This window comes from Trichogramma pretiosum, unplaced genomic scaffold (assembly GCF_000599845.2).
Source record: "Trichogramma pretiosum strain Unisexual culture from Peru unplaced genomic scaffold, Tpre_2.0 scaffold2, whole genome shotgun sequence".
Lineage (NCBI taxonomy): Eukaryota > Metazoa > Arthropoda > Insecta > Hymenoptera > Trichogrammatidae > Trichogramma > Trichogramma pretiosum.
The window spans coordinates 5,507,728-5,529,161 of record NW_019641687.1 but is presented as its reverse complement, the minus strand read 5'-3'; the positions used below and the strand labels follow the sequence as shown (position 1 = coordinate 5,529,161).

The 21,434-nt window shown below is 40.2% G+C and overlaps 4 protein-coding genes across 7 annotated transcripts; 3 read left to right on the top strand and 1 right to left on the bottom strand.

The window, feature by feature from the left end:
* Window positions 1–9,031: 9,031 nt before the first annotated feature.
* LOC106658874 (pre-miRNA 5'-monophosphate methyltransferase) lies at window positions 9,032–10,200 on the top strand. Its single transcript, XM_014381020.2, has 4 exons — window positions 9,032–9,126; window positions 9,204–9,457; window positions 9,525–9,731; window positions 9,810–10,200. The coding sequence occupies exons 2-4, from the start codon at window positions 9,272–9,274 to the stop codon at window positions 10,143–10,145; spliced, it is 729 nt and encodes a 242-aa protein (XP_014236506.1). The 5' UTR covers window positions 9,032–9,126; window positions 9,204–9,271; the 3' UTR covers window positions 10,146–10,200.
* Window positions 10,201–10,771: 571 nt separating this feature from the next.
* Window positions 10,772–12,969, top strand: LOC106658850 (chromatin complexes subunit BAP18). 4 transcript variants are annotated; one of them, XM_023461383.1, is made up of 5 exons: window positions 10,782–11,116; window positions 11,156–11,178; window positions 11,939–12,030; window positions 12,116–12,214; window positions 12,300–12,969. In XM_023461383.1, the coding sequence occupies exons 1-5, from the start codon at window positions 10,924–10,926 to the stop codon at window positions 12,589–12,591; spliced, it is 699 nt and encodes a 232-aa protein (XP_023317151.1). In that variant the 5' UTR covers window positions 10,782–10,923; the 3' UTR covers window positions 12,592–12,969. The 4 variants fall into 4 exon arrangements, with proteins under 4 accessions (XP_014236472.1, XP_014236471.1, XP_023317151.1 ...); XM_014380985.2 differs by having other exon boundaries at window positions 10,781–11,178; XM_014380988.2 differs by lacking the exons at window positions 10,782–11,116; window positions 11,156–11,178 and adding an exon at window positions 11,413–11,683.
* Window positions 12,970–13,184: 215 nt separating this feature from the next.
* On the top strand, window positions 13,185–15,520 carry LOC106658788 (E3 ubiquitin-protein ligase TM129). The gene is made up of 6 exons (XM_014380906.2): window positions 13,185–13,726; window positions 13,861–14,110; window positions 14,181–14,370; window positions 14,458–14,652; window positions 14,724–14,869; window positions 15,054–15,520. Exons 1-6 carry the CDS (start codon window positions 13,522–13,524, stop codon window positions 15,178–15,180), a joined length of 1,113 nt encoding a protein of 370 aa, XP_014236392.1. The 5' UTR covers window positions 13,185–13,521; the 3' UTR covers window positions 15,181–15,520.
* Window positions 15,521–15,900: 380 nt separating this feature from the next.
* On the bottom strand, window positions 15,901–21,405 carry LOC106658585 (DNA-directed RNA polymerase II subunit RPB2-like). Its single transcript, XM_014380590.2, has 13 exons — window positions 21,238–21,405; window positions 20,597–21,007; window positions 20,337–20,494; window positions 20,106–20,264; window positions 19,601–20,012; window positions 19,266–19,533; window positions 18,407–18,754; window positions 18,146–18,337; window positions 17,857–18,079; window positions 17,321–17,782; window positions 17,067–17,256; window positions 16,594–17,005; window positions 15,901–16,525 (listed from the first exon to the last, which is right to left on the bottom strand). Exons 1-13 carry the CDS (start codon window positions 21,251–21,253, stop codon window positions 16,240–16,242), a joined length of 3,537 nt encoding a protein of 1,178 aa, XP_014236076.1. The 5' UTR covers window positions 21,254–21,405; the 3' UTR covers window positions 15,901–16,239.
* Window positions 21,406–21,434: the final 29 nt, after the last annotated feature.

Sequence of the window (21,434 nt, the reverse complement as noted above, 5' to 3'; positions counted from 1 at the left end):
CGAGCTTATAGTAAAAATAAATTAGTTTAGTCACAAGATAAATTTTACTAGTTCAATTCCGGCACCAAAATGGATGAAAGTAAGAATAAATCCGAGGAAGTTGTCTCGAAAGACAATTTAGGTAAACAGGACGTTGTTGTTTCAGACTACAAAAAATACATTTGTGATATTTGTCAGAAGGCATTTACCCAAGAATTAAGCATGATAGAACACCGGAAATCAATTCATATTGATCAGAAAGATTACGAATGTGACAAATGCGAACAAAAATTTGAGTTTCGAAGTCATTTGAGTAGACACCAAATATCAGAACACAAAGCCCGCAAAGATTTTGCATGTGACAAGTGTGAGAAAAAATTTGTGAAAAAATCGAGTTTGCTTACGCACCAAAAATTAGTACATAAAGATCGCGAAGATTTTACGTGTAACAAGTGCAAGAAAAAATTTGAAAATAAATCAACTTTACTCAAGCACAACAAAATATTCCATGAAGTTTTCAAAGATTACTTATGTGAAAAGTGCGCCAAGAGATTTAGAAATAAACATAGTTTGCTCTTGCACATAAAGACAGTACATGATGGTCGTAAAGATTTTGCATCTGCTAAGTGTAAGCAGAAATTGGAACAAAAATCAAATTTGCTCACTCATCTCAAGGCAATCCACGAAGGTCATAAAGAATTTACTTGCAACATATCCGAGAAGAAATTTGGGAAAAAGTCGGATTTTATCAGACACAAAAAGACAGTACACGATGATCGCGAAGATTACGCATGCAACAAAAGCGAGAAAAAATTTGGAAATAAACGGAGTTTACTCTCACATGAAACAACAGTCCACGAGAGTCGCAAAGATTACGCTTGTGACAAGTGCGAAAAAAAATTTACAGAAAAAAAGAGTGTGTTCATACACATAAAGATAGTTCACGAAGGTCTTAGAGATTTTGTATGTGACAAGTGCGAAAGAAAATTTGGATACAAGTCGACTCTGCTAATTCACCAAAGGATGGTACACGAAGGTCGCAAAGATTTTGCATGCGACAAATGCGAGAAAAAATTTGGGGTTTTCGGCAATTTAACAAAACATAAAAAGACAGTCCATGAAGGTCGTAGAGATTACGGATGCGACCGTTGCGAGAAAAAATTTGGACAAAAAAAAGATTTGTTCCGGCACCAAAAAACAGTCCATGAAGGTTGGAAAGATTTTGCATGCGACAAGTGCCAGAAGAAATTTGGGCTTTTAAGCAATTTAACAAAACATCAAAAGACAATCCACGATGGTCGAAAAGATTTCGAATGCAAAAGTTGCGAGAAAAAATTTGGACAAAAAAGAGATTTGTTCCATCACCAAAAAACAGTCCATGAAGGTCAGAAAGATTTTGCATGCGACATATGCGAGAAAAAATTTGGAAAGCGAAGGAATTTGATTAAACACCAAAATACAGTCCACGATGGTCGCAAAGATTACGCATGCGACTTGTGTGAAAAAAAATTTGGAGTAAAATGGTGTATGATTCTGCACAAAAAAACAGTTCATGAAGGTCGCAAAGACTATGTATGCGAAGTATGCGAGAGGAAATTTGGAGATTCAAGCAATTTGAGAAAACACCAAAAGACAGTTCATGAAGGTCGCAAAGATTACGCGTGTGACAAGTGCGAGAAAAAATTTGTGTTTTTAAGCAATTTAACAAAACATCAAAAGACAGTCCATAAAGGTCCCAGAGATTACGGATGCGACATTTGCGAAAAGATGTTTGGAACCAAATCGCATTTGCTCGATCATCAAAGAACAATCCACGAAGGTCGGACAGATTACGATGTGACAAATGCGAGAAAAAATTCGGAAGAAAATCAGATTTTTCTGAACACCAAAAGACAGTCCATGAAGGTTGAAAAGATCACGCCTGGGACAAGTGCGCGAGAAAATTTGGATGTAAAAAATATTTTTTGAAGCCCCAAATGACAGTTCACGAAGATCATTAAGATTTTTTGTAACTTCATCGACTTTGAGTTGACACCGAACAGGAGTCTATGCATTTCACAAAACTACCTGTCGGACACTATTTAAAGTTTATCAAGTTTACAAATGTGATAAATACTTTCTTTTCTCACAATGAAAAATATGCGTAATTGGATCGAATTTTAAATCGGTTGATAATCCAGCCATGTATGAATAGTTTCTCAAAAAATAGCACATATCTAATCAGAGAACTAATGAAAAACATTGATTTTTTTCTTGACAATTGTAAATCTACATAGAATTTTATATAGATGTTTAAGTACAAGCCTTTCTAAAATTTTAATAAAAATTGTGCCAATATAATTATGATCTGCTGTCAAATTTTGTGATATCCACCATCGTTAGATCTTTATTCATTATCTTAGTCAGTGTTTTATTTTTTAACTGGAAAACTACTAATTACTACTCTCGGTGCATTTTGTCGGCTCGTGTAATGATCAGCCGAGAATTTTTTCACGTCTTATTTTAGAGCAGTGAAGGGTCAAACTTTTAGTTGGCTACTGGATTTTTGATAACCCTCACTTAATGATATATAAGCTCAAATTAATCTAACGTGACACTAGTGAAAGATTTTGATGTATTTCCTGGTGCTGCTTTAACACAGCTGCTTTAACTGCTTTAACACAGCGGGTGAAACTTTTTCTAATCGACCACAGTTCATATTTCTTGACAACTTTTTTTATGCTATTGTTTTTTTCTCGCTATTGATCACTCAAGCGCAATCGTGATTTCGTGCGCTCTTTGAAATTTCAATGATCTGCCTTCATTCGACAGATTTTGCCGCGGCTGAAAAGAACAAGCGACAGGTAAGTACGCATATAGTTGCGCTCGACGCAATTTACCGATTTCAAGTTTGCGTCAAACAAAAATCAACGATACGAGCGTGTAGTTTCAAAATACAAGCCCTAACAGAAGAGTTGGATTTTATCAAAGCCCGAAATATTTATTCAGACCGAAGCTGCTTAGCGATGCTCTTAACTCATGTATTATCAACTCACGTTGCCCATGGGATCGGCAATCGCATTATGCGCTCGCATAGCGTGCGAAAATGATCCGCGCGCGAATGAAAAATGCCGCGTGGCAAAAGTGTGCCAGACACAGCTCGCGAGTGGAAAAATTCGTAAAGGTCGCATTATTCGACGGCCGCAATGGGTCGAACTTGAACTCGTCGCCTACAGCACTGCACGCATCATGGGAGCTGCTGCATATCGCCGCGACTTTTTTTCCAACGATCCTTGCTCAATTGGTCGTGCTCGCGCGCGCGTGACGAGATACACACACACACACACACACACACACACACACACGATCTCGAGTAATATACGCAAGTACTCGAAGATCGAGCCTGTGCATTACAATGCGCCTCGCCTGCCGAAGGTTGTGCGCTTTTTTAAGAGGCTGCATTACACACGCACACACGTTTACGCTATAAAAATCGCAGGTATACAATGAGACATAATTATGACGATCGTCTGTATACACGTACGCACGTGCTCCGTATGTAATGCGTTCAAAAGGCGCACGAGAGAATGGAGATAAAAAAGGTATTTGTCATCGGCAACGATTTAACGCGGCTATTCACTCGCAATTGTAGGCGACTATAATAATGCCACCGATGACTAAATACGCGCCGAGCAGCGTCACTTATGCAATTGAGCTTCGGCGCGCGAGCTTACGCACTCGCACGCAGCAGATAGTAAGTAGGCTCGTACTAATTCGCACGCGCGCATTGCAGATGCTCGCGTTGCAGCTCCTGCGGGCAGAGCAGCGGGTGACGAAACGATCCTATACCTCGCGACAATCGATTCTTATACGACAAAGTATTTTCCAGTTGCCTTTTCCTCCCGTTTTTTTTTTTTTTTAGTTTTTTTCATTCGTTTCGTTGGACTTTTTAGTGATAAAAGTTTATCGTATACGATTCGACACAGCTGAGAGCTGCACTTCTCGGGGGGGACCTTGAAAATCATAACTCAGCCATGCGCGCAGGTTGCGTTAGATTAGCGCTCGCAAAATTACATTGCAGTATTAAAACTAAGTATACAGACGACGACACACGAGCGTAGTAGCGCCGCGTCATCGTTGACGTGTATCATGGTAGTTCGTCACAATTCGTCATCGCGCGGCTTCTTTTTTAGTACATTAGCCAGAGGCAGGCGGCCGCTTACGATACTTAGATATCGTTCGACGATCGCTCATCGTTTCACGGCAAATTTTTCCGTCGCATTACCCCGCCGATCGCAAAGTGCGCAACCTTTTCTCTTCGAACTATACTGCCTTTATCTCGAGCTACATATTGATTTTGTTTCGTCACTCGCGCATTTGTCGCTCGCTCCGCAGTTAATACAGCCGCGCCCCTTTCACAACGCGCATATACACATCGTTCACACATCTGTACACAATTGACGCTGATGCCATATTTAACACGGACTTTGTTCGAGCGATGGTTGCGACGCGACAATAATTGCATTGATTACTCTTTTTTTTTCTCGAGTTGAGTCGACCGACTTTCAACCTCGCGGTTGGCGTAATTTTTATATAATTCTTTGTTTTTTGCCGCGCGATTTAATTTTTTTGGAATCTGGATCCAACGCGTTGCTGGAGATTTTTCCACTCGAGAGCGAGAAAATAAACCTGTTTTCGCGTGACGGACGACTTTGACTTCGATGTTTGTGGTAATTGCTGGAATTAGCAGTATACGAGCATTAATGCACGAAAATCCATCGCATTTTGAGTATGTGTAATGCGATCGATATGAGATTTTCGAAAAAGACAACATTTTGCATACTCTCGACGGTATATAATCCTTTTATGACTACTCACTTTTTTGTTTCGTATCGGTCTTAGTCGCGGCGCTGAAAGAGGAAGGTGTTTTACGCAACCGATCGTTTTTCATAATCGCGAGGCTTGTAAACCTATACTCAAATTCGGCCTTGACTTTGACTCTTTTTTTTTTTAAGCCATATCTTCGACGTCGCTTCCTATAAATACGTGAGATTTCGAGGGCATTTCGATGTTGATTTCTAGATCGATTAAATCGACGCATCTTCCTCAATGGATCGAATGCATTGGAACAGACTACCGGTGTCGAGTTTTTGACGAAGCTCGTGCGAACAGACACATTTCGCCAACTCGCTAGACGTTTTCCGGTGCCCTACCTATCCGCTCGGTCGATCAGTCTTTTCGATAAAATTGAAGCGAATCTTTGGAACAAAGACTCGGAATCGCTCGCTACTCGGCGAGCTATGTGTGTGCTTCATTGTATATAAAAAAAAAAACGTCGACGTGATGAAATCTCACAGGGAAAAAAATGCGTACTCGGGCGGGCGCTTGGTACTATCGAATTTCCAGAAATCATAGAATTTTGCAGCTGCTTATGTTAATCGATTGCGATGTTCGAATATTTCGATTCTTTTTTTTTCCTTCTTCTTCTTCTTATTCTTTTTTAAATACATGCATATGATGTAAAAATTGACGCAGTTCCATAAAGCAGTGGCAACGGCCGTTCGCATAAATATTGCGTAAGCCGAGAGTCGAAGCACTCCAAGGTTTGCTCCAAAATTCGTGAGATATTCTCATTTATCAAATTGCCGAGTCTCAAAAGAGAGAAGCGCGCCAATGAGAAAAAAAGAGAATAATCGATCTCGAGTATTTATTTATTTATGTTTATTTTATTTTTATTTTACGTTTTTTTGTTTCTTAATTTTTATTTATATACGAATATAATATGTATATCGGATTACTGCGCGGCGTTTACCCAACGCGTGGAAAAACACACATATCGAGTGCGTGCGCGCGTCGATAGATTTCAGGTAAATTACATTAATATATCGTACAATCGATGATAATAGACGATTAATAAAGTGCGAGATCGTTATCCATTATTGCTATGTGTGTGTGTGTGTTTTTTTTTGTCGCGTTATCGATGGTGCGCTTGCAAAATATTTGAATTGCAAGTGTGCGATTATATATACATTGGGTACGAAATATCAGATGAAAAATTGACCAATACCAGGCCTCGTGACTGCTATTATGGATTTCCGCGCGATCGCATCGCGCAAACGAGGAAAGAAGAATCATGTGCAGTGTGGCTCGTATATAAATCGAAGTAGAGCGCGTGGTTTTACACTTTTGTAATGAAGTTGTTGCTTTTTTTCCCCCCTCGATTCGATATATTGCTTCGCTCGCGATCGATAAGTTCGAAGACTCGTGTGCGTTTATCGCGCAGCGATTTCGTTACGTTGCGCTTCACTCCCCCGCGCGCGAGCGGTTTATAATATAGTTCATTCTTGTATGGCACATTATCATCTCCGCGAGAGGCACATGATGTATTTTTAAGCGGAAGCCTCTATATAAGACATCGCTTATCGGTAAGATTGATGGAACCTCGAGGCCGTGGATAGCGAATTGTTTTCAACATGGTCCAATAGCGTAATTCGCATAGCGCCAAAAGTCACCAATAATAATCTCACGATGACTCTCCATGCATGAGTCGTTTCAACGCTCATTTCGTATCCCATAAAGCACGATGATGCATCATCGCGTGCAGACGAGGGGTAAAGCTCGATAATGTAATGTAATATTGGCAACACGTATATCCACGCAACGAGAAGCTGAATAATTGGTGGTAACTTGGAACAAGGGATGTGACGTTTCTTTTTTCACAATGTGTCATTTATATGTATCGATCTTCAAAGCACGAGGCTTTTACGTTGTTTCGAGTTGGTTTCGATGGGTTTCGAAAATGTGCCATTATCCACCGTTTACATAAGCAGGCCTTTGTGGGTCTTTGTAATGACATCTGTCGAGAGACGTGTAGTGTATATAGCCGCGAGCTACCTGTGTTAGAGCGCTCCTACAAATCCGGCAAATGACTTACTTTTCTTTCTATACATTAGCCGTAATCAAGCGAAAAAAAATCGCCCACCTATTTTTTTTTATGACTAATCGAAATCTTAGAAAAGCCTCCCCATGAGTAAATACACAAAAAAAGCCTCGATATGCGTATACGCAACGGTCGACAGCAGGAGGGTGAAAGCCGAGTACGGCGCGCACATTATATATACCGTCGTAACAGTACAACATAGCATTTGTCGAGTCCTCGCGGTGTGCGCACGAGGACATTGTTATAAGGTTGTGTACAATGGATGTTAAAACGCAGCGGGACGAGAGAAAGAGGGCAAAAAAAATGAAAGAAACGACACACGCACTTTCGCGCTAAAACGGAAGCCCGTCACTTTAATGTACCGCGCGCGCGGACGAGTGTATCTGTCGTTTCCGTTTTTTCGTCGACGCGCTACCGTTTGTACACAACGTCGCGAGTCCCGTTTCGTCGGTCAAACTTGCACAATTGTATACGTAACGCATATCGTATCAAGTACGATTATTTTACGCGGGTGATCTACTTTCTCCGGCGCCGGGGAAGGGCGGTTGAAATAAGAGCAGCGGGAGGTAAGCTCACGGATCGCGATTAATCAATTAACGTTTGCGGCAAGCGGCAATTGAAAAATCGGATATATGCCGGAGACTGCCACCGTAAGCGTTGATTGTATTAGTCGCATCTGCCAATTATGCGCGCTGCACATTTCAATGGTATAAAATACCGCGCGGAGTTTCGCAGCTTTTGCCCTCCGCGACCGAGAGAAGACATCGTCGCGATTGACCAACTCTTGCGCTCATTATCGTACATGTGTATACGCGTGCATAGTTTGCGTAACGCACGTGTTGTACTGCAAAATTTACCGTATTATAATGAGCTGCAACCGCGCGACAGATGTGCCCCGCGTTCGCCGCTTGGCTTTCTCGGCCCTCGTTATTATTGACATTATGTATACTTACACGATATCATAACTTTTGTCAATCGGTTTTCTATTTATCGATATTTAACGTCGATATTACCATTGGGGGCGGTCCACTGCCGCATGTATATTTAAAGATCGTTTGAAAGGCAAATAATACGAAATCAATAAGAAAATGGGCGTAAACAGTGCAGCGAATCTCGCGCAATAATGTAAAAGAATCTCCCTCGGATGCTCGGATGCTTTTCTTGTCGTTATTATTGAAAAGTCGGTCATTCGAGGGCGATCGACTTGCTATCCTATGCGGCTTTGAAAAAAAAACTTCCGTAGGCGTGAAGAAAAGAGCCTCCATGCCGAGCGCGGTGCGTTTTGCGCTTCGGTTACGATGTGTATACACATCTTCATTGATGTCTTAGTAAAATGGCCCGGAAACGAGATCGCAACGAGGGAAAAGTGAGACTCTGTGCGTCGATTTTCGACGTCCTAGGTGGTGAACGAGGGTGTCCAAAGACGACAACGACGACAATCTGATCTATTAGGCCTTTTAAAACGAGCCGTATCCGGAAAAGAATCGAAATATATTTGTTTTATGTACGAGTATATTTTATGTACGGGTATATTCAGCAATACAAAAAGAACAAGAAGACATTTCGAGGAAAAAGAATTGCGAAATATATCTCCGTGCTAATAAAATGATCAATTGTCTCGAGAAGCTGCGCAGCGTATGTAAATGTATATAGCATTTATATCGAAAAGCGTTGCGAAACGAACTGCTTCGACAATTATTGCGAAATTGAAATATCGTAAAATAAAAGGTAACGAAGGGCGGCCCCCAAATGGCGAATAATTAATGTCGCGGACACGAAGCCCTGCGTATATCACCGTAGGAATCAACCTTGACCCCAAGGCGATACAATATTCGAGATATCGAAAGTCGTCGTCGACAACAAAAAAAATGTAGGTCGCGGACGGCAACGTCACACGACCCGTCGTACTTGTAACGATATCGAACTTCAATTTTTGCTCCATCGCGCGCGCTCGCATTCATATAAATCTCGATCGTCGTGTTTTGACGTAATTATATCGCGATAATCATAATAAAGTCGATTTGAAAAGGGGGAGCTGTATGGTTGAGAGTATCGTTACCAGGAGGCAGCACCGAACACGCGTCAACGCGGAGCAGCTGCGCGAGACGGAGAGAGAGATACGCCGAAGCACGTGGCTTTAGAGTTGTTTTACTTTTTTGTCATAAATGACAACTAGTAATGTCTCGTATAGACTCAACTTTGACGTACAAAAAAGACTAATTTGACACGTAAGCTTTTTGCGATTTTAATGGAACTCAGAACTTCAAAAATTATCGATTGAACAAATGAAATTTGTGCAATATAGTTTACGGTTTTAGATTCGATTAAAGATCAATATTACAGTAAAAGTGTCTATTTTTGACATTTCTGATCATGAGCGACGACAAACTGCATCCCAGCGCAGGTGAGCCGGGCGCCAGCCGTTACGGTAATTTCTGTAACTACTATCAATTTCATCCGGCCGAAGTGAGAGTGAAGCAGCTTCCCCTGGACTTGTTTAGCTCGACCGAAAATGACGGGAAAAAGTTCGTTGCTTTGGACATAGGATGCAATGCTGGGGTAAGTATTTATCTTTTGTCATAATTGTTAAAGAAGATAAACTAATTTTGTCGTTTAATTTTTTTAGAATTTAACGGTGGAGCTCTACAAATGTTTGAGCGAAAAGCTTCCCGATAAAGAAATAGCGATACTGGGCATCGACCTCGATCCGACGTTAATCGAACGTGCACGCGAGCTAAACACACGACCGGAATCCATATCCTTCGAATGCCTCGACTTCTTTTCCGACGAGCGTGAAAACGTCTTGGCGTCATTTCTCCGACGGCATGGAGTCGTAAGTTGATTTATAACACGTAAAAATATTCAATTAAATTTCAGATTTTTTAATCTAAATGAAAACTCTAAATTAAAGGACGAATTCGACGCGACCTTTTGCTTCTCCGTGACGATGTGGATCCACCTGAATCACGGCGACGCCGGTCTCGAGCGATTTCTCCGCGACGTGGCGCGCCGCAGCCGCACGATCCTGATCGAGCCGCAGCCCTGGAAGTGCTATCGCAACGCCGCGCGACGACTGAAACGAGCCCAGGCCGGCGATTTTCCGCTGCTCCAAGGGCTCAAATTGAGGGGCGACATGGTCGAGCACGTCGAGCGAATATTGACGCTCGAGTGCGCGTGCGAGCGACTTCACGTCAGCGAGGAGAACGACTGGCAAAGAAAGCTGCTGCTTTACAAGAGGAGCCGATGACGATAAAGGATGCTGCAAATTGTAAATTAATTAAGAGTATGGCTAGCACTAAGCACGACTGCACTATGTTACATAAAAATTAAGCTAGCTAACATCATTTATAATGCTGATGAAAATTAAAGACTTAAAAGAACAAAAAATTATTGAAATTAATTTAATAAATGTAGAATTAATCCTATCCCTCAGTTTTTTTTTTGTCAAAAAAAAAAAAAAAAACAAGATAGAGCACGTTTTATATTATTATTTGGCAGATGTATATGGAGTCAACCGCGACGAGTGAGAAATAAATGTCACCTGTTTAAAAATTATGTATTGCTTTTCAAATGAACTCGACTTTGTGGAATTTTAAATTATGTTTTCCATGCTTATTGATAGTTTCTAGTGCTTTCAATTTTATAGTAATTTTTAATTAACTCTTATGAAATACCTTGTGCGACTCCAATTCGGTATCTTTTTAATACGACTTTTAAACGCGATTTCAATTATTCGCGGTTCGACAGGGATGACCCTCAATTACTTCAAGTGTCTTTTTCCAAGAGGCGATCTATCTTGTATTTACTAAATTCAAATTTGTGGTTGTTCTGGATTGAAATTTACATTGTAAACATTGTAAATAGCCTTATGTTATGATGATGTATGATGCTGTGAAACCTAAGCGAGTTAGTGTAACCGTCGATTTGGACCTAGTGCGATCAGTGGCGGCACAGTTGCTCGAGCGACGAGAATCACTCTCGTTTCCTGTACCCAGACAGCGTTTGTAGTTTTTTTTTTGTTTACAATGGATCTCGAAGGGCAGCGCAAAAAAGTGATAGCACTTGGACTAAAAATTGACATACTGAATGAACTACGAGATCACGGTGGAACGCCAACTTCAATCGGAAGAAAATATGGTCTCGGCGAATCGACTATCCGCAACTTTCGCCTCAACGAAGAGAGCCTCCGAGCAAAGTATGCACAGACATGTCCAAAAAGTACTCCACTAGATGGTGCCATAAAAGAAGAAGAAGAATGTCCAAAAAGTCCAAAGCATCTAGTACGTAACGTTAAAATAAACAATACAATAATTCCAGTACAGGCAGGTTTTAATGATTATGATTGTGATGAATCTTGAACGCGTAACCCCCTTGATCCCCATAAAGACTGGGTATTTTTTTACGCTGTATTTTTGTTGCTCATAAACTATCGCGTACACAATGAAGAAACTCCATCCTTTTTACACCACAAGCACGAGATTTAGCTGACACTTAATGTTTAGTTTGCGTCTTATTTGTTCTCTAGAACTCTGCCTTAAATTAAGGTGATTTACTATAAGAAAATGTCATATTGACATGTGCTCACTGCTCATGTGCCATATCATTTCTGAAAGAAACAACCATATACATAACCCCGCCAAAACATTCATATGCCGGCAACGCTTGTCGCAGACCCAACGCTCTTGTCTATGCTGTTTCAGTGTTTAATTCAATTATTAGATTTTGACAATTTTAAGTGAACATAAGTGAGCAATATTCATTGACATGGAGAACAGTGGACAAAAGGTTCGTGTAATGTTGTTCAATTGTATAGTTTTATTTCAAACCTTCGCATATTTGATTGAAATGCATTTCCAATAGTTTGAGAGGTTAGATGCATTATTTGAAAGTGTTGTTTATTTTCAATATACTCATAGTTCTGAGATGTTTCTAACAAATAATTACAATAGTTCTAATTTTTCCGAAATTTCGTTTGTTTATGTAACTAGAGAGTAATTCAATTTTTTTCACAATTATACTTGACATAATAATATCTTATAGGTTGGTAAAATTTTTACCGCTGCTGGTGCAGCTTTCAACAAATTAGGTGAAATGACGATGGAGTTGCATCAGACATCAGACTCTCCTTCAGGGTAAATATATCTACTATTTCTATTAATAATCATCCTCACTAAAGGTCTATTAGTTTTAACTCACAATTGGGTTTGATTTTCACAGTAAATGGACAGATGAAGAAATTGAGATGCTTCGTCGTTCTGTTGAAACTTTTAGCGAGGATTTAAACAAAATCAGTGATCACATCAAAAGAAGAACTGTGTAAGTTCTAAATAAATATATAATAGCTTAATCTCAATTTCTTCGTCAAAAGTTGTATCTACTTTTAACTATTTTTATGTTACAGGTCTCAAATTCGAACGACGTTAAAGAAAAAAGCATTTGAAGAAGCTGGAATACCTGTAAGACAACAACAGGTTGTGAATCAACATGCCCAAACACCTCAGCAACAGACAAACGTTCAACAAATTCAGACTCCCAAACAAGCGTCAAATAATCAAAGTGTGATGGTAAAGTCAACTGAAGTTACATTGAACATGCTGAATGCTCCTGCCAATGAAGTGGATGTTGAAGGGTTACAAGATGGGTGCCAAGTTAAATTGGAATTCGATGGAACTACTGAAGAAGTAACATCGTAACGGTTGAATTATTTCTTCCTATTAACTGATTTAGTATTCATAATTATAATTATAATGCATATTATAATTTACATGAAATTCAGGAAAATATTTTTTATATATAAAGGTATACATACATTTGTGACAGCAATCATGTATGTGCATTGCTTGAAAAAGTTCTGAGATCAATGTAATATTTTTTAGATTTAAATCTATATTCATAACAATTGTAATTATTCAGTAAGTTTTTACATAAGTTTAACTTTAAGAAAAAAAATTTTATTTCAATTGTGTAAACAGTAACAAGTACTGGCTCTAAGTCCATTATTTTAATTATATGAAAAAAACTAATGACAAATCTGAAAATAAAACTGGATTAAAAATTTTTCCATTAACTAATTGCTGCATTTATTTTTTATAAAGTTTTAATTTAAATAATTGTCGTGGTTATTTACATTCATTGAGTGCTACTTATAAATAATGAATATTTAGCAATAACTTTTTCGATTATAAACTAATACTTTAGCGTGAGCATACATTTTCGTACCCAAATTAGCGATGTTACCGCCACCTAGTTACTGCTACAATAACTTATTCTGACACGTCTCTTTCGATATTTTTTTCCCACAGTGAAAAATTACTTTTCTATCTCTGTCGTGTGTTATAGTGTCTCTTGTGAATTGAATTTTTTCGAAAATATTCACTCGTTTTAATAGACAAGCATCTATCATCGAATTGCGTGATCATTTTATTTTATCTCGTCAATAAAAAGAGCGAATGTGTAATATTTTTTAAACTCTATTAAGTTTATAATTTTAACGAGATGTTTTAAACACTTGAGTACTTAAATATGTTCCATTTTATTTAAATCATTCACTAGAGGTGTCAAATGTCACTCAATCTTTACAGCATTATTAGTAAAAAGAGTTAGATAAGAAAAATTTATAGAAAATGTCGTCTTCCATAATTACTTACTCTGTAGCATACTCTTTGATTTCGTTTTGTATTGTTTATCCTCCTACTGAATGTGAAGAGGCTGGATTAACGATAAAGACGCTCCTTTCTGGAGCTTTGGGTAGCGAAAGTAATGAATTTATTCAATATCACATTAGAAGAAGTTGTATTACTTTGTTGATACATTCAATGTTGCCTTTACGTAAGTTTAAATGGATAAAAATTTTATTTTGATCATTTATTAAATTTTTTTTTATGTACGATTTTTCAATATTACCAGTGTTTTAATATTATTAGTTATTTTTTAATGTTATACAATTTTTATTTTATTTACAGTATATTTTGTGGGACTATTTTTGATACCATCTGATGATTTCAATGAATATTTTTCAATCTCTGAGAATTTTTGGACGCTAATTTTATTCACATGTTCATTAATTTACACAATATCGATATTGGTTAAAATTTCAAATTGGTACAACAGTAAATGGAAAACTCATCCAATTGTGAAAAATCTTTTAGTATACTGTAATGATAGCTCAACTTTTTCATCTATTGCAAATGATATAAATGCTGAGTATAGAAGGTAATGTATTGTTGAAACATAAGATCATATGTATATCTAAAAAATCTAAAAAAACTAATGATTATTACAGAATTGACAAGTACACAATTGAAACAAATAAGATAACGAAAGTAGTCGTTACAGAAAATTGGATCATAAAAATATCTCCTTATAATTTACATTTTGCTCATCAAAGTGATACATCGCTTGTTGTCAATAAAACTGATACACATGCCCCATCAGCAAGCGCTAAAGGAGAAGTTCAATTTGTTAATATAGAAGTGAGTCTATCTTTAGATTTTATTGATTTTTGCGTACATAGCTTTTTTTAATACTGAAATTAAACGAAAACAACCATTTTTTTTCAGGTAACTCCAGCCCGGCCCAATGCCACAAAATTCGACATTAGATTAAACTCTGCAGATTTCAAAGATTTGCAAGATAGAATTATTAGACCAATTACTGTTCTTGATAATATAGTATTTCACAAAACAATATTAGAAAAGTTTATTGACACTTTCAAAGAAGAGATTGCCAAGAATCCTAAAGTTTTTATTAGTCAAGTAAGGATGTTTTTTTTATTATTTTTACTCTGTGGTTTTCATAAATCTTACAAATATATTAAAATTTTTAGGAACTAGAACACTGTGTGATGTGTATGCAAGCACTTTCAAATGTGAAACTCAACAAGCTTTGTATAACACAAGACCAAACTCCTGATTCTAATTGTATTGCCTGCTACTGTCGACCAATGTATTGTGCTGAGTGCATAGCAAAGTGGTATGCTAAATTATTTACTTTAAATAAAAATATACATAAGGCAGTGTATTAGGACATTTTAAATGTTTCAATTGTTTTAAATGTCTGCCTTAATTGACAACTATTTTACATAATTTTGCTTTTACTTCAGCTTTATATATCTTACAAATATTTATAAAGTAATTGTTTGCACTTATATTTCTAGGTTTGCATCTAGACAGGATCAAAACGCACCTGAAACTTGGCTATCTTCAAAGTGTACTTGTCCAATTTGTAGAGCTAAGTTTTGTTTATTAGATGTATGTTACGTTGAAAAAACAAATAACTCATAATAGTTTTAAAAAATAAATTTTGATTAGTTTCTAAGAAACTAGTTTAATTGATCTTATTGATCTAATATGTATTGTAAATATTTTTAAAAGATGTATATTTTAATATGTTTATACTAGTCGAAAAAATGCTTGTATTAATCTTCAAAATCCTGAATTAAAATACAACTATTTTCGTGTAAAATGAGCTTATTTGTTATTTATAAATTTCAAAAAAGTTATCTTTTCAATACAATTCAACCATGACGCTTTTCAATGAATTTTAGTATCATGCTACAGCTGTAAAGATAAATGAGCAATTAAGTCATTTTATCTGTACATAATTGTATACTTCTATGTATTAATATTACTGCTTTCATGATTTATGGAATTTGGTTTTTACTTTCAATCATTAAAAATGAATTGATCAATGATATTAGCTTGATCATAGTTCTATTAGCAGATTTTATTTAATTCTTCCTTCAAGAAAAGGGACTTATTTGATTGTTTTAAAATTAACAAGTTATAGCACATAGTGAACTTTTGCTAAATCAAGTTATTTTTCACATCAATTATATCATTTCATTATTAAATACTGCGTATTATAATGTTAATATGTTACAACCTTAACTATTTTTATATCAATTAAAAATTAATTGAGATAACTTCTGAACTTAAGGAAGCTTTAGCATATTTCACACAATATTTTGATTTTTAAACTTTAACTCGATTAACGATCAATATACTGCTTATCTAATGATAAAAGAGCATTTATTTGGGAATGTAACGACTTTCGAAATTTCAACAAATGATTGCATCATCAAATCAAACATATAAATCGATCGATTTTCCGTCATCATTCAGAAAATTTTTAAAAACAAAAAATTCCTTTTTTTTGCTGCTGCGATCATTGTCTATCCCAATAAAATTTAGAAGAGACACAATTATTAATCGACCAAAGCGATCTCTATAGGCTCAAAATATAATGAGCATAATTCAATATCCCCTTACTCTACTTATTATTACTTTTCTTCCAAACCTCGAGCACGACGATCTAATTCGCTTTCAAAGTGAGAAAAAGAATCATTGCGTCATGAGTCGAGGCGCTATGTTCATGGACATGAGCTCTTGGAACAAAAGCTTGGCGGCGTAGGGCAATCTGACTTGGGATATTTGCGTCTTATTTCTACAACCCTTGCACTCGAAGGTATTATTTCTGAGATTGGCTATGGCGATGAGTCCGCAGTAATTGCACACGTGTATTCTGTAAGGGTCCGAGACCTCGAAGAGTCGTTCTCGCAAAAATTGCGCCGCACCGTGGCTGATCTGACAGTCGCGCTCCATCTCTCCGAAACGCAGGCCTCCGTCCCTTTAATTAATCAAAGTAGAGCAATTATAAATCCGCTAAATTATTTTTTTTTTCATCGCAATACCTACCTCGCTCTGCCCTCGAGAGGCTGCCTGACGAGAATCTGTACGGGTCCTCTGGCTCTGCTGTGTATCTTGTCGTCGACCATGTGCTTGAGCCTCTGATAGTAGGTCGGGCCCAGGAACACCTGGGCGTTGATCTTGCGGCCGGTGTGGCCGTTGTACATGACCTCGTTGCCGCGCAGCTGGTAGCCGTACTCCATGAGCAGGCTCGAGATCTTCTGGACGTTGACGGCGTCGTTGAAGGGCGTGGCGTCGCCGATCTCGCCCTTGTTGGCCGACACCTTGCCCTGGATGCACTCGATCAGATGGCCGATCGTCATGCGCGACGGTATGGCGTGCGGATTGATGATCACGTCCGGAGTTATGCCCTCGCTCGTGAACGGCATGTCCTCCTGGCGGTAGAGTATTCCGCATGTTCCTATAGGCACAGATATTATGAGCGTCAAATATACCGCACGATGTATTTTTTACTACTTTACCTTTTTGACCGTGTCGAGAGGCGAACTTGTCGCCGATTTGGGGGATTCGGACGCTGCGCACGCGAATCTTGCAAAATTTATATCCGTCGTTGTCGAGGGTCAGCATGACTTGGTCGACTATGCCGGTTTCGCTGTTGCGCAGAAAAGTCGAGGCGTCTCTCTTGGTGTAGCGCTTCATCGAGCTTTCCAACTGCAAATTATCTCAAATTTATTTTACCGCATAGAGAAAGACGAGAAAAGTCAGCTAATTATACCTCGTCGTCGTCCGAGGCCAACATCATGGTCTTGCCGATGATGACGTCGTCCCCGGAGACCCTCAATCCGGGCGATATGATGCCGTCGTCGTCGAGCTTGTCGTAAATGGCGTTCCTCATGCCCTGACAGCTCTGCCGATCCGGCCTCTCGAACTGCTCCTCCTGATCGGCCATTCGCTTCGCCTCCGAGTCCTTGTACGAGCGATAGAAGACGGAGCGGAAGAAGCCGCGCTCGACCGCGCTCGCGTTCAGAATGATGCTGTCCTCCTGATTGTAGCCCGTGTAGCAGAGGATCGCGACGATGCTGTTGATGCCGGCGGGCAGCTCGCGAAATCGAAGGTACTCCATGGACCTCGTGGTCACGAGGGGCTTGTGAGGGTAGTAGAGAACGTGGGCCAGGGTGTCCATGCGCACGTGGAAATTCGTTATGTACACGCCCATCGCCTGTTTGCCCATGGCGCTCTGCGATCCGATTTTTTAATTTTTCAAGTTCAACGGAGCAGAGTTGAGATGGAAATTTATAACAACAATGATACCTGATAGGTATTGCGAGGACTCTGATTGTGATCGGGGAAAGGAATGATGGAGGCGCAGACGCCCAGAATCATGGCCGGATGGATCTCGCAGTGCGTGTGGCTCGTGCAGTAGGCGTACGATCTCTCCTGTCTCAGGTCCTCCGGCGACATGGCGATCATCGCCGTCTCCTCCTCGAGGCAGTCGATATACTCGACGACGCCGCTGCTCACCAGTTCCTGCCACCTGTGTACAAAAAAAAATTATTCATATTTACAGTCGAGTCGATCGGCTTATAGGTCGCACACTTACCCATCGCATCTGTACTCGAATTTCTTCAGCATGTTTATGTGGTACTTTTTAAGTAGCAATTTCTGATTTTCTACGATTAACAGAGGCCGACTGATTCTTCCAGCGTCCGTGTGAATTCTGATCTCTCGATCTCTGATGTCCCGAGTTATCGATACTTCCGATACGATCACGTCCATTTGCCTTCTGAGCTTTCTATATAAACGAGTACGAAAAAGTTTTACGCCAGTGGAAAACGTCACAATTGTATACCGAGATCCGTACCTGAGAGTCGTCATGAGCTGCTCGGGATCGCGATGTATGCCCACCCAGCAGCCGTTGACGAAGATCTTGCTGGCCTCGGCGATGACGCTCGGCGCTATCTCCTCGAGATTCTCCATGGACCACTCCTCGAGAAACTCGAGAATAGGCAGGGGCTGCGAGCCGACGCTTATGTAGGCCATGAGGGCGAGATTCTTGACGAGGCCGACGGCCTGGCCCTCGGGCGTCTCCGCCGGGCACAGCATGCCCCACAGGGTGTTGTGCAGCTGTCGCGGCCGCGCCAGTTTGCCGTCCCGGCCGATCGGCGAATTGACTCGCCTCAAGTGCGACAGGGTCGAGGTGAACGTCAATCTGCAACGGTGTGTACGGTTTCGTATTTTTTGCTCGTGATTTTTTCTTCAGCGAGACCAAACCATTTAAATTATTCAGATTTGATGTAAAATCGAACGTAGTAATAAAAATGACGATACTCAATTTTTGTTCCAAGTTATACTGAATTAATGCACGAGTGCTGATTCATTGTTTTTTTTTTTTATAAAGTGTACAAAGAATGCATAAAAATCTAAGCCTTACATTTATTTAAAAAATGAACGAAAATTATTTATAATTCTATTCTCAAATTTAAATGTTTTGGATGAAAATTAATGTTTTAATAGATGTTTCTTTTTTTCGTTGGTTGTAAAAAAAAAAGATATGAAAATTCACTCATAATTAAAGCCAGCCTCCGCCACTAGATGGCGAGTATCTCTGTATCTATGAATCTGCTAGTGGCAAAGTCAGAGTAGTTCTATATAAGTAATCAAACATAATGTACTTTAATATGATAATTTTCTGGTCGCTACGTGAGGATTTTGCAACAAACCTATTTAAAACTTGAGAAACTCCAGCTCTGGCCAGATGAGCTTTCTTTTGATCGCCCCAGTTGCCGGTGGCCAAAGAGTACCTCAGGCCGTCGGTGATCGTTTTGGTCTTGATCGCCAGCTCCAAATTGAAGTCCTTGCCCCTGTCGACGAACTTTTTCGCGTACATCTTCACCTCCTTCGTGAGGGTTTTGAACAGTCCGCGAAATAGAAAGGCCAGCAGAGGCCCGGCCAAGTCCAGTCGCTTGTTTCCGTAGTGGTCTCGATCGTCTGGCAGGCAGAATCGATATCGTAACACCGAGTCGATGTAATAAATCGATTAGGGGTGATATGGTACCTAATTCGCGGCGACCGAGCGCCGCGACGAGCAGCCTGTGCACCATGTAGCCGAGAAAGTAGGCCTTCTTGGTCTCGCAGTAGTCGCTGCAGCCGACGTGCGGCAGTGTCTCCTTCTGCAGTATCTCCTTGGCGTACTTGATCCTCTTGGTCTTGGGCACGCCCGGCTTGGTGCCCCTCGTCCCGATGAAATTAAGCGCCACGTCCTGCTCCTGAATGACGAAGGCCTCGTCGAGCGAGGCTTTCAGCATCTCCGTCATCTCGAGATCGTCGAACTCGTAGATGATGTGCTCGAGTATGTCGCGATCCGCGACGAAGCCCAGCGCGCGGAACGCGATCATGATGGGTATCTCCTCGCGGATGTAGGGTAGGATCGCGACGATGCGCTGACCGACGACCGATTTCTTCATCGACTGTCGATTGCGCGTCGTGTCGCATGACAAATGTTATCATTTATTGCGCGTTATAATGTAAGGCCCATTGTTTGACTTCGTTATTCGACTTACCGAGCTGCTCTTGGACATCATATTGATCCATAAAGTCGATACCGGACGCGAGCTGTGCTCCAAGCACGATCGTATTTCAGTCTTGTAGGCGTACTTGCCGCTTCGGATTCCGAACACGAATACCGTGTTGGTTGCCATTTTCTCTTGCGCTATCAGCACCTATATCGATTAATTCTTATATTTTATAACGTTGATTCAATGAAACAGCGATGGAAATTGAAAAAGAAAAACCTTTTCCGATCCATTGATAATGAAGTAACCGCCGGGATCGAGGGGGCACTCGTTGAGCTCGGTGAGATCGCGGTCCGATAGACCGGCGAGAAAGCAATATTTGGAGCGCAGCATTATTGGAATCTTGCCAATGACCGTCTTCTGATGCTGCGTTTCGGCTAGAACTGTATTTTGTTTACGTTTCAATGGAGTGTTGTCAAAAATGCCACTCGTGCGACGCGTTAGTAGAAACAAATAAAAGAAATCGTCGAAACCCATACCGGCGGTTCCTTCGTCGGGCTCCTTCTTCACGACGCTCTTGGTGACGTCGACGTAGAGCGGCGCGGCGTAGGTCAGATTCCGCAGTCTCGCCTCGTTGGGCATCATCGGCGCCGGGGCCCCGTCCTTCTCCCAGTGCGTCGGCTTCGACAGGTAGATCTGCTCGAACTTGACCAGGTGCTTGCAGCCGGCCGCGTCCAGCTGGCCGTCCAGGTACTGCGTCTCGGCCTCGATCTCGATGGCCGGCGACTCCTCGACGATCCTCTGCACGGACATCTCGATGAACTCGTCGAAGCTGTCGAGCTGCTGGCGCACCAGGCCCTTCTCGTCGAAGTAGGCGTTGATCACGATCCAGCAGGCCTCCTGCCAGACCCGCGACGATATCTCCTCGTCGGCGCCTTCGATCTCGCCGTCTGATTATACGGATCGATTAGCGATTTTTTCGTATATAAACATTTCGTATTTTTTGTCTGTGCATAGAGTGTGCTGATTAGGTATATATATATTCGACCGGTGCATCTGGGCCAAGTGAGAAGTCATGCAAGTATAATATGAAACTTGGCACACATTTGGCTTAGATATTTAAAGAATGAGTAGCTTTTTCACGCTATATGCTACGATAAATTTTTTTTTCTAAACTTACCCTCGTCTGCGTACATGATTGACCAGTGATTATATAGATGACTATTTATTTACAATGCGAGTAAACCAATTAATTGGCTAATTATTCTAAATTTTTTTTCTGTGTCAATTTTTTGTACCGCGAAATTTGTTGCGTACAGCACAATAGCAAACTAAATGAAAAATACAGCATGGGGAGATTTTTGTACTCGGTCGAGC

Bases quoted from the DNA above. Each gene is read 5' to 3' on its own strand.
- LOC106658850 (XM_014380985.2), top strand. From the start codon at position 10,924: ATGGATCTCGAAGGGCAGCGCAAAAAAGTGATAGCACTTGGACTAAAA. The intron at 11,179-11,938 runs GTACGTAACGTT...AATATCTTATAG, and splicing joins CAAAAAGTCCAAAGCATCTA to GTTGGTAAAATTTTTACCGC. The intron at 12,031-12,115 runs GTAAATATATCT...TGATTTTCACAG, and splicing joins ACATCAGACTCTCCTTCAGG to TAAATGGACAGATGAAGAAA.
- LOC106658788 (XM_014380906.2), top strand. From the start codon at position 13,522: ATGTCGTCTTCCATAATTACTTACTCTGTAGCATACTCTTTGATTTCG. The intron at 14,371-14,457 runs GTGAGTCTATCT...ATTTTTTTTCAG, and splicing joins TTCAATTTGTTAATATAGAA to GTAACTCCAGCCCGGCCCAA. The intron at 14,653-14,723 runs GTAAGGATGTTT...TAAAATTTTTAG, and splicing joins CTAAAGTTTTTATTAGTCAA to GAACTAGAACACTGTGTGAT.
- LOC106658874 (XM_014381020.2), top strand. From the start codon at position 9,272: ATGAGCGACGACAAACTGCATCCCAGCGCAGGTGAGCCGGGCGCCAGC. The intron at 9,458-9,524 runs GTAAGTATTTAT...TAATTTTTTTAG, and splicing joins ACATAGGATGCAATGCTGGG to AATTTAACGGTGGAGCTCTA. The intron at 9,732-9,809 runs GTAAGTTGATTT...TCTAAATTAAAG, and splicing joins TTCTCCGACGGCATGGAGTC to GACGAATTCGACGCGACCTT.
- LOC106658585 (XM_014380590.2), bottom strand. The intron at 17,257-17,320 runs GTATAATTAGCT...GATAATTTGCAG, and splicing joins TGGCCTCGGACGACGACGAG to TTGGAAAGCTCGATGAAGCG. The intron at 16,526-16,593 runs GTAGGTATTGCG...GATTAATTAAAG, and splicing joins CCTCTCGAGGGCAGAGCGAG to GGACGGAGGCCTGCGTTTCG.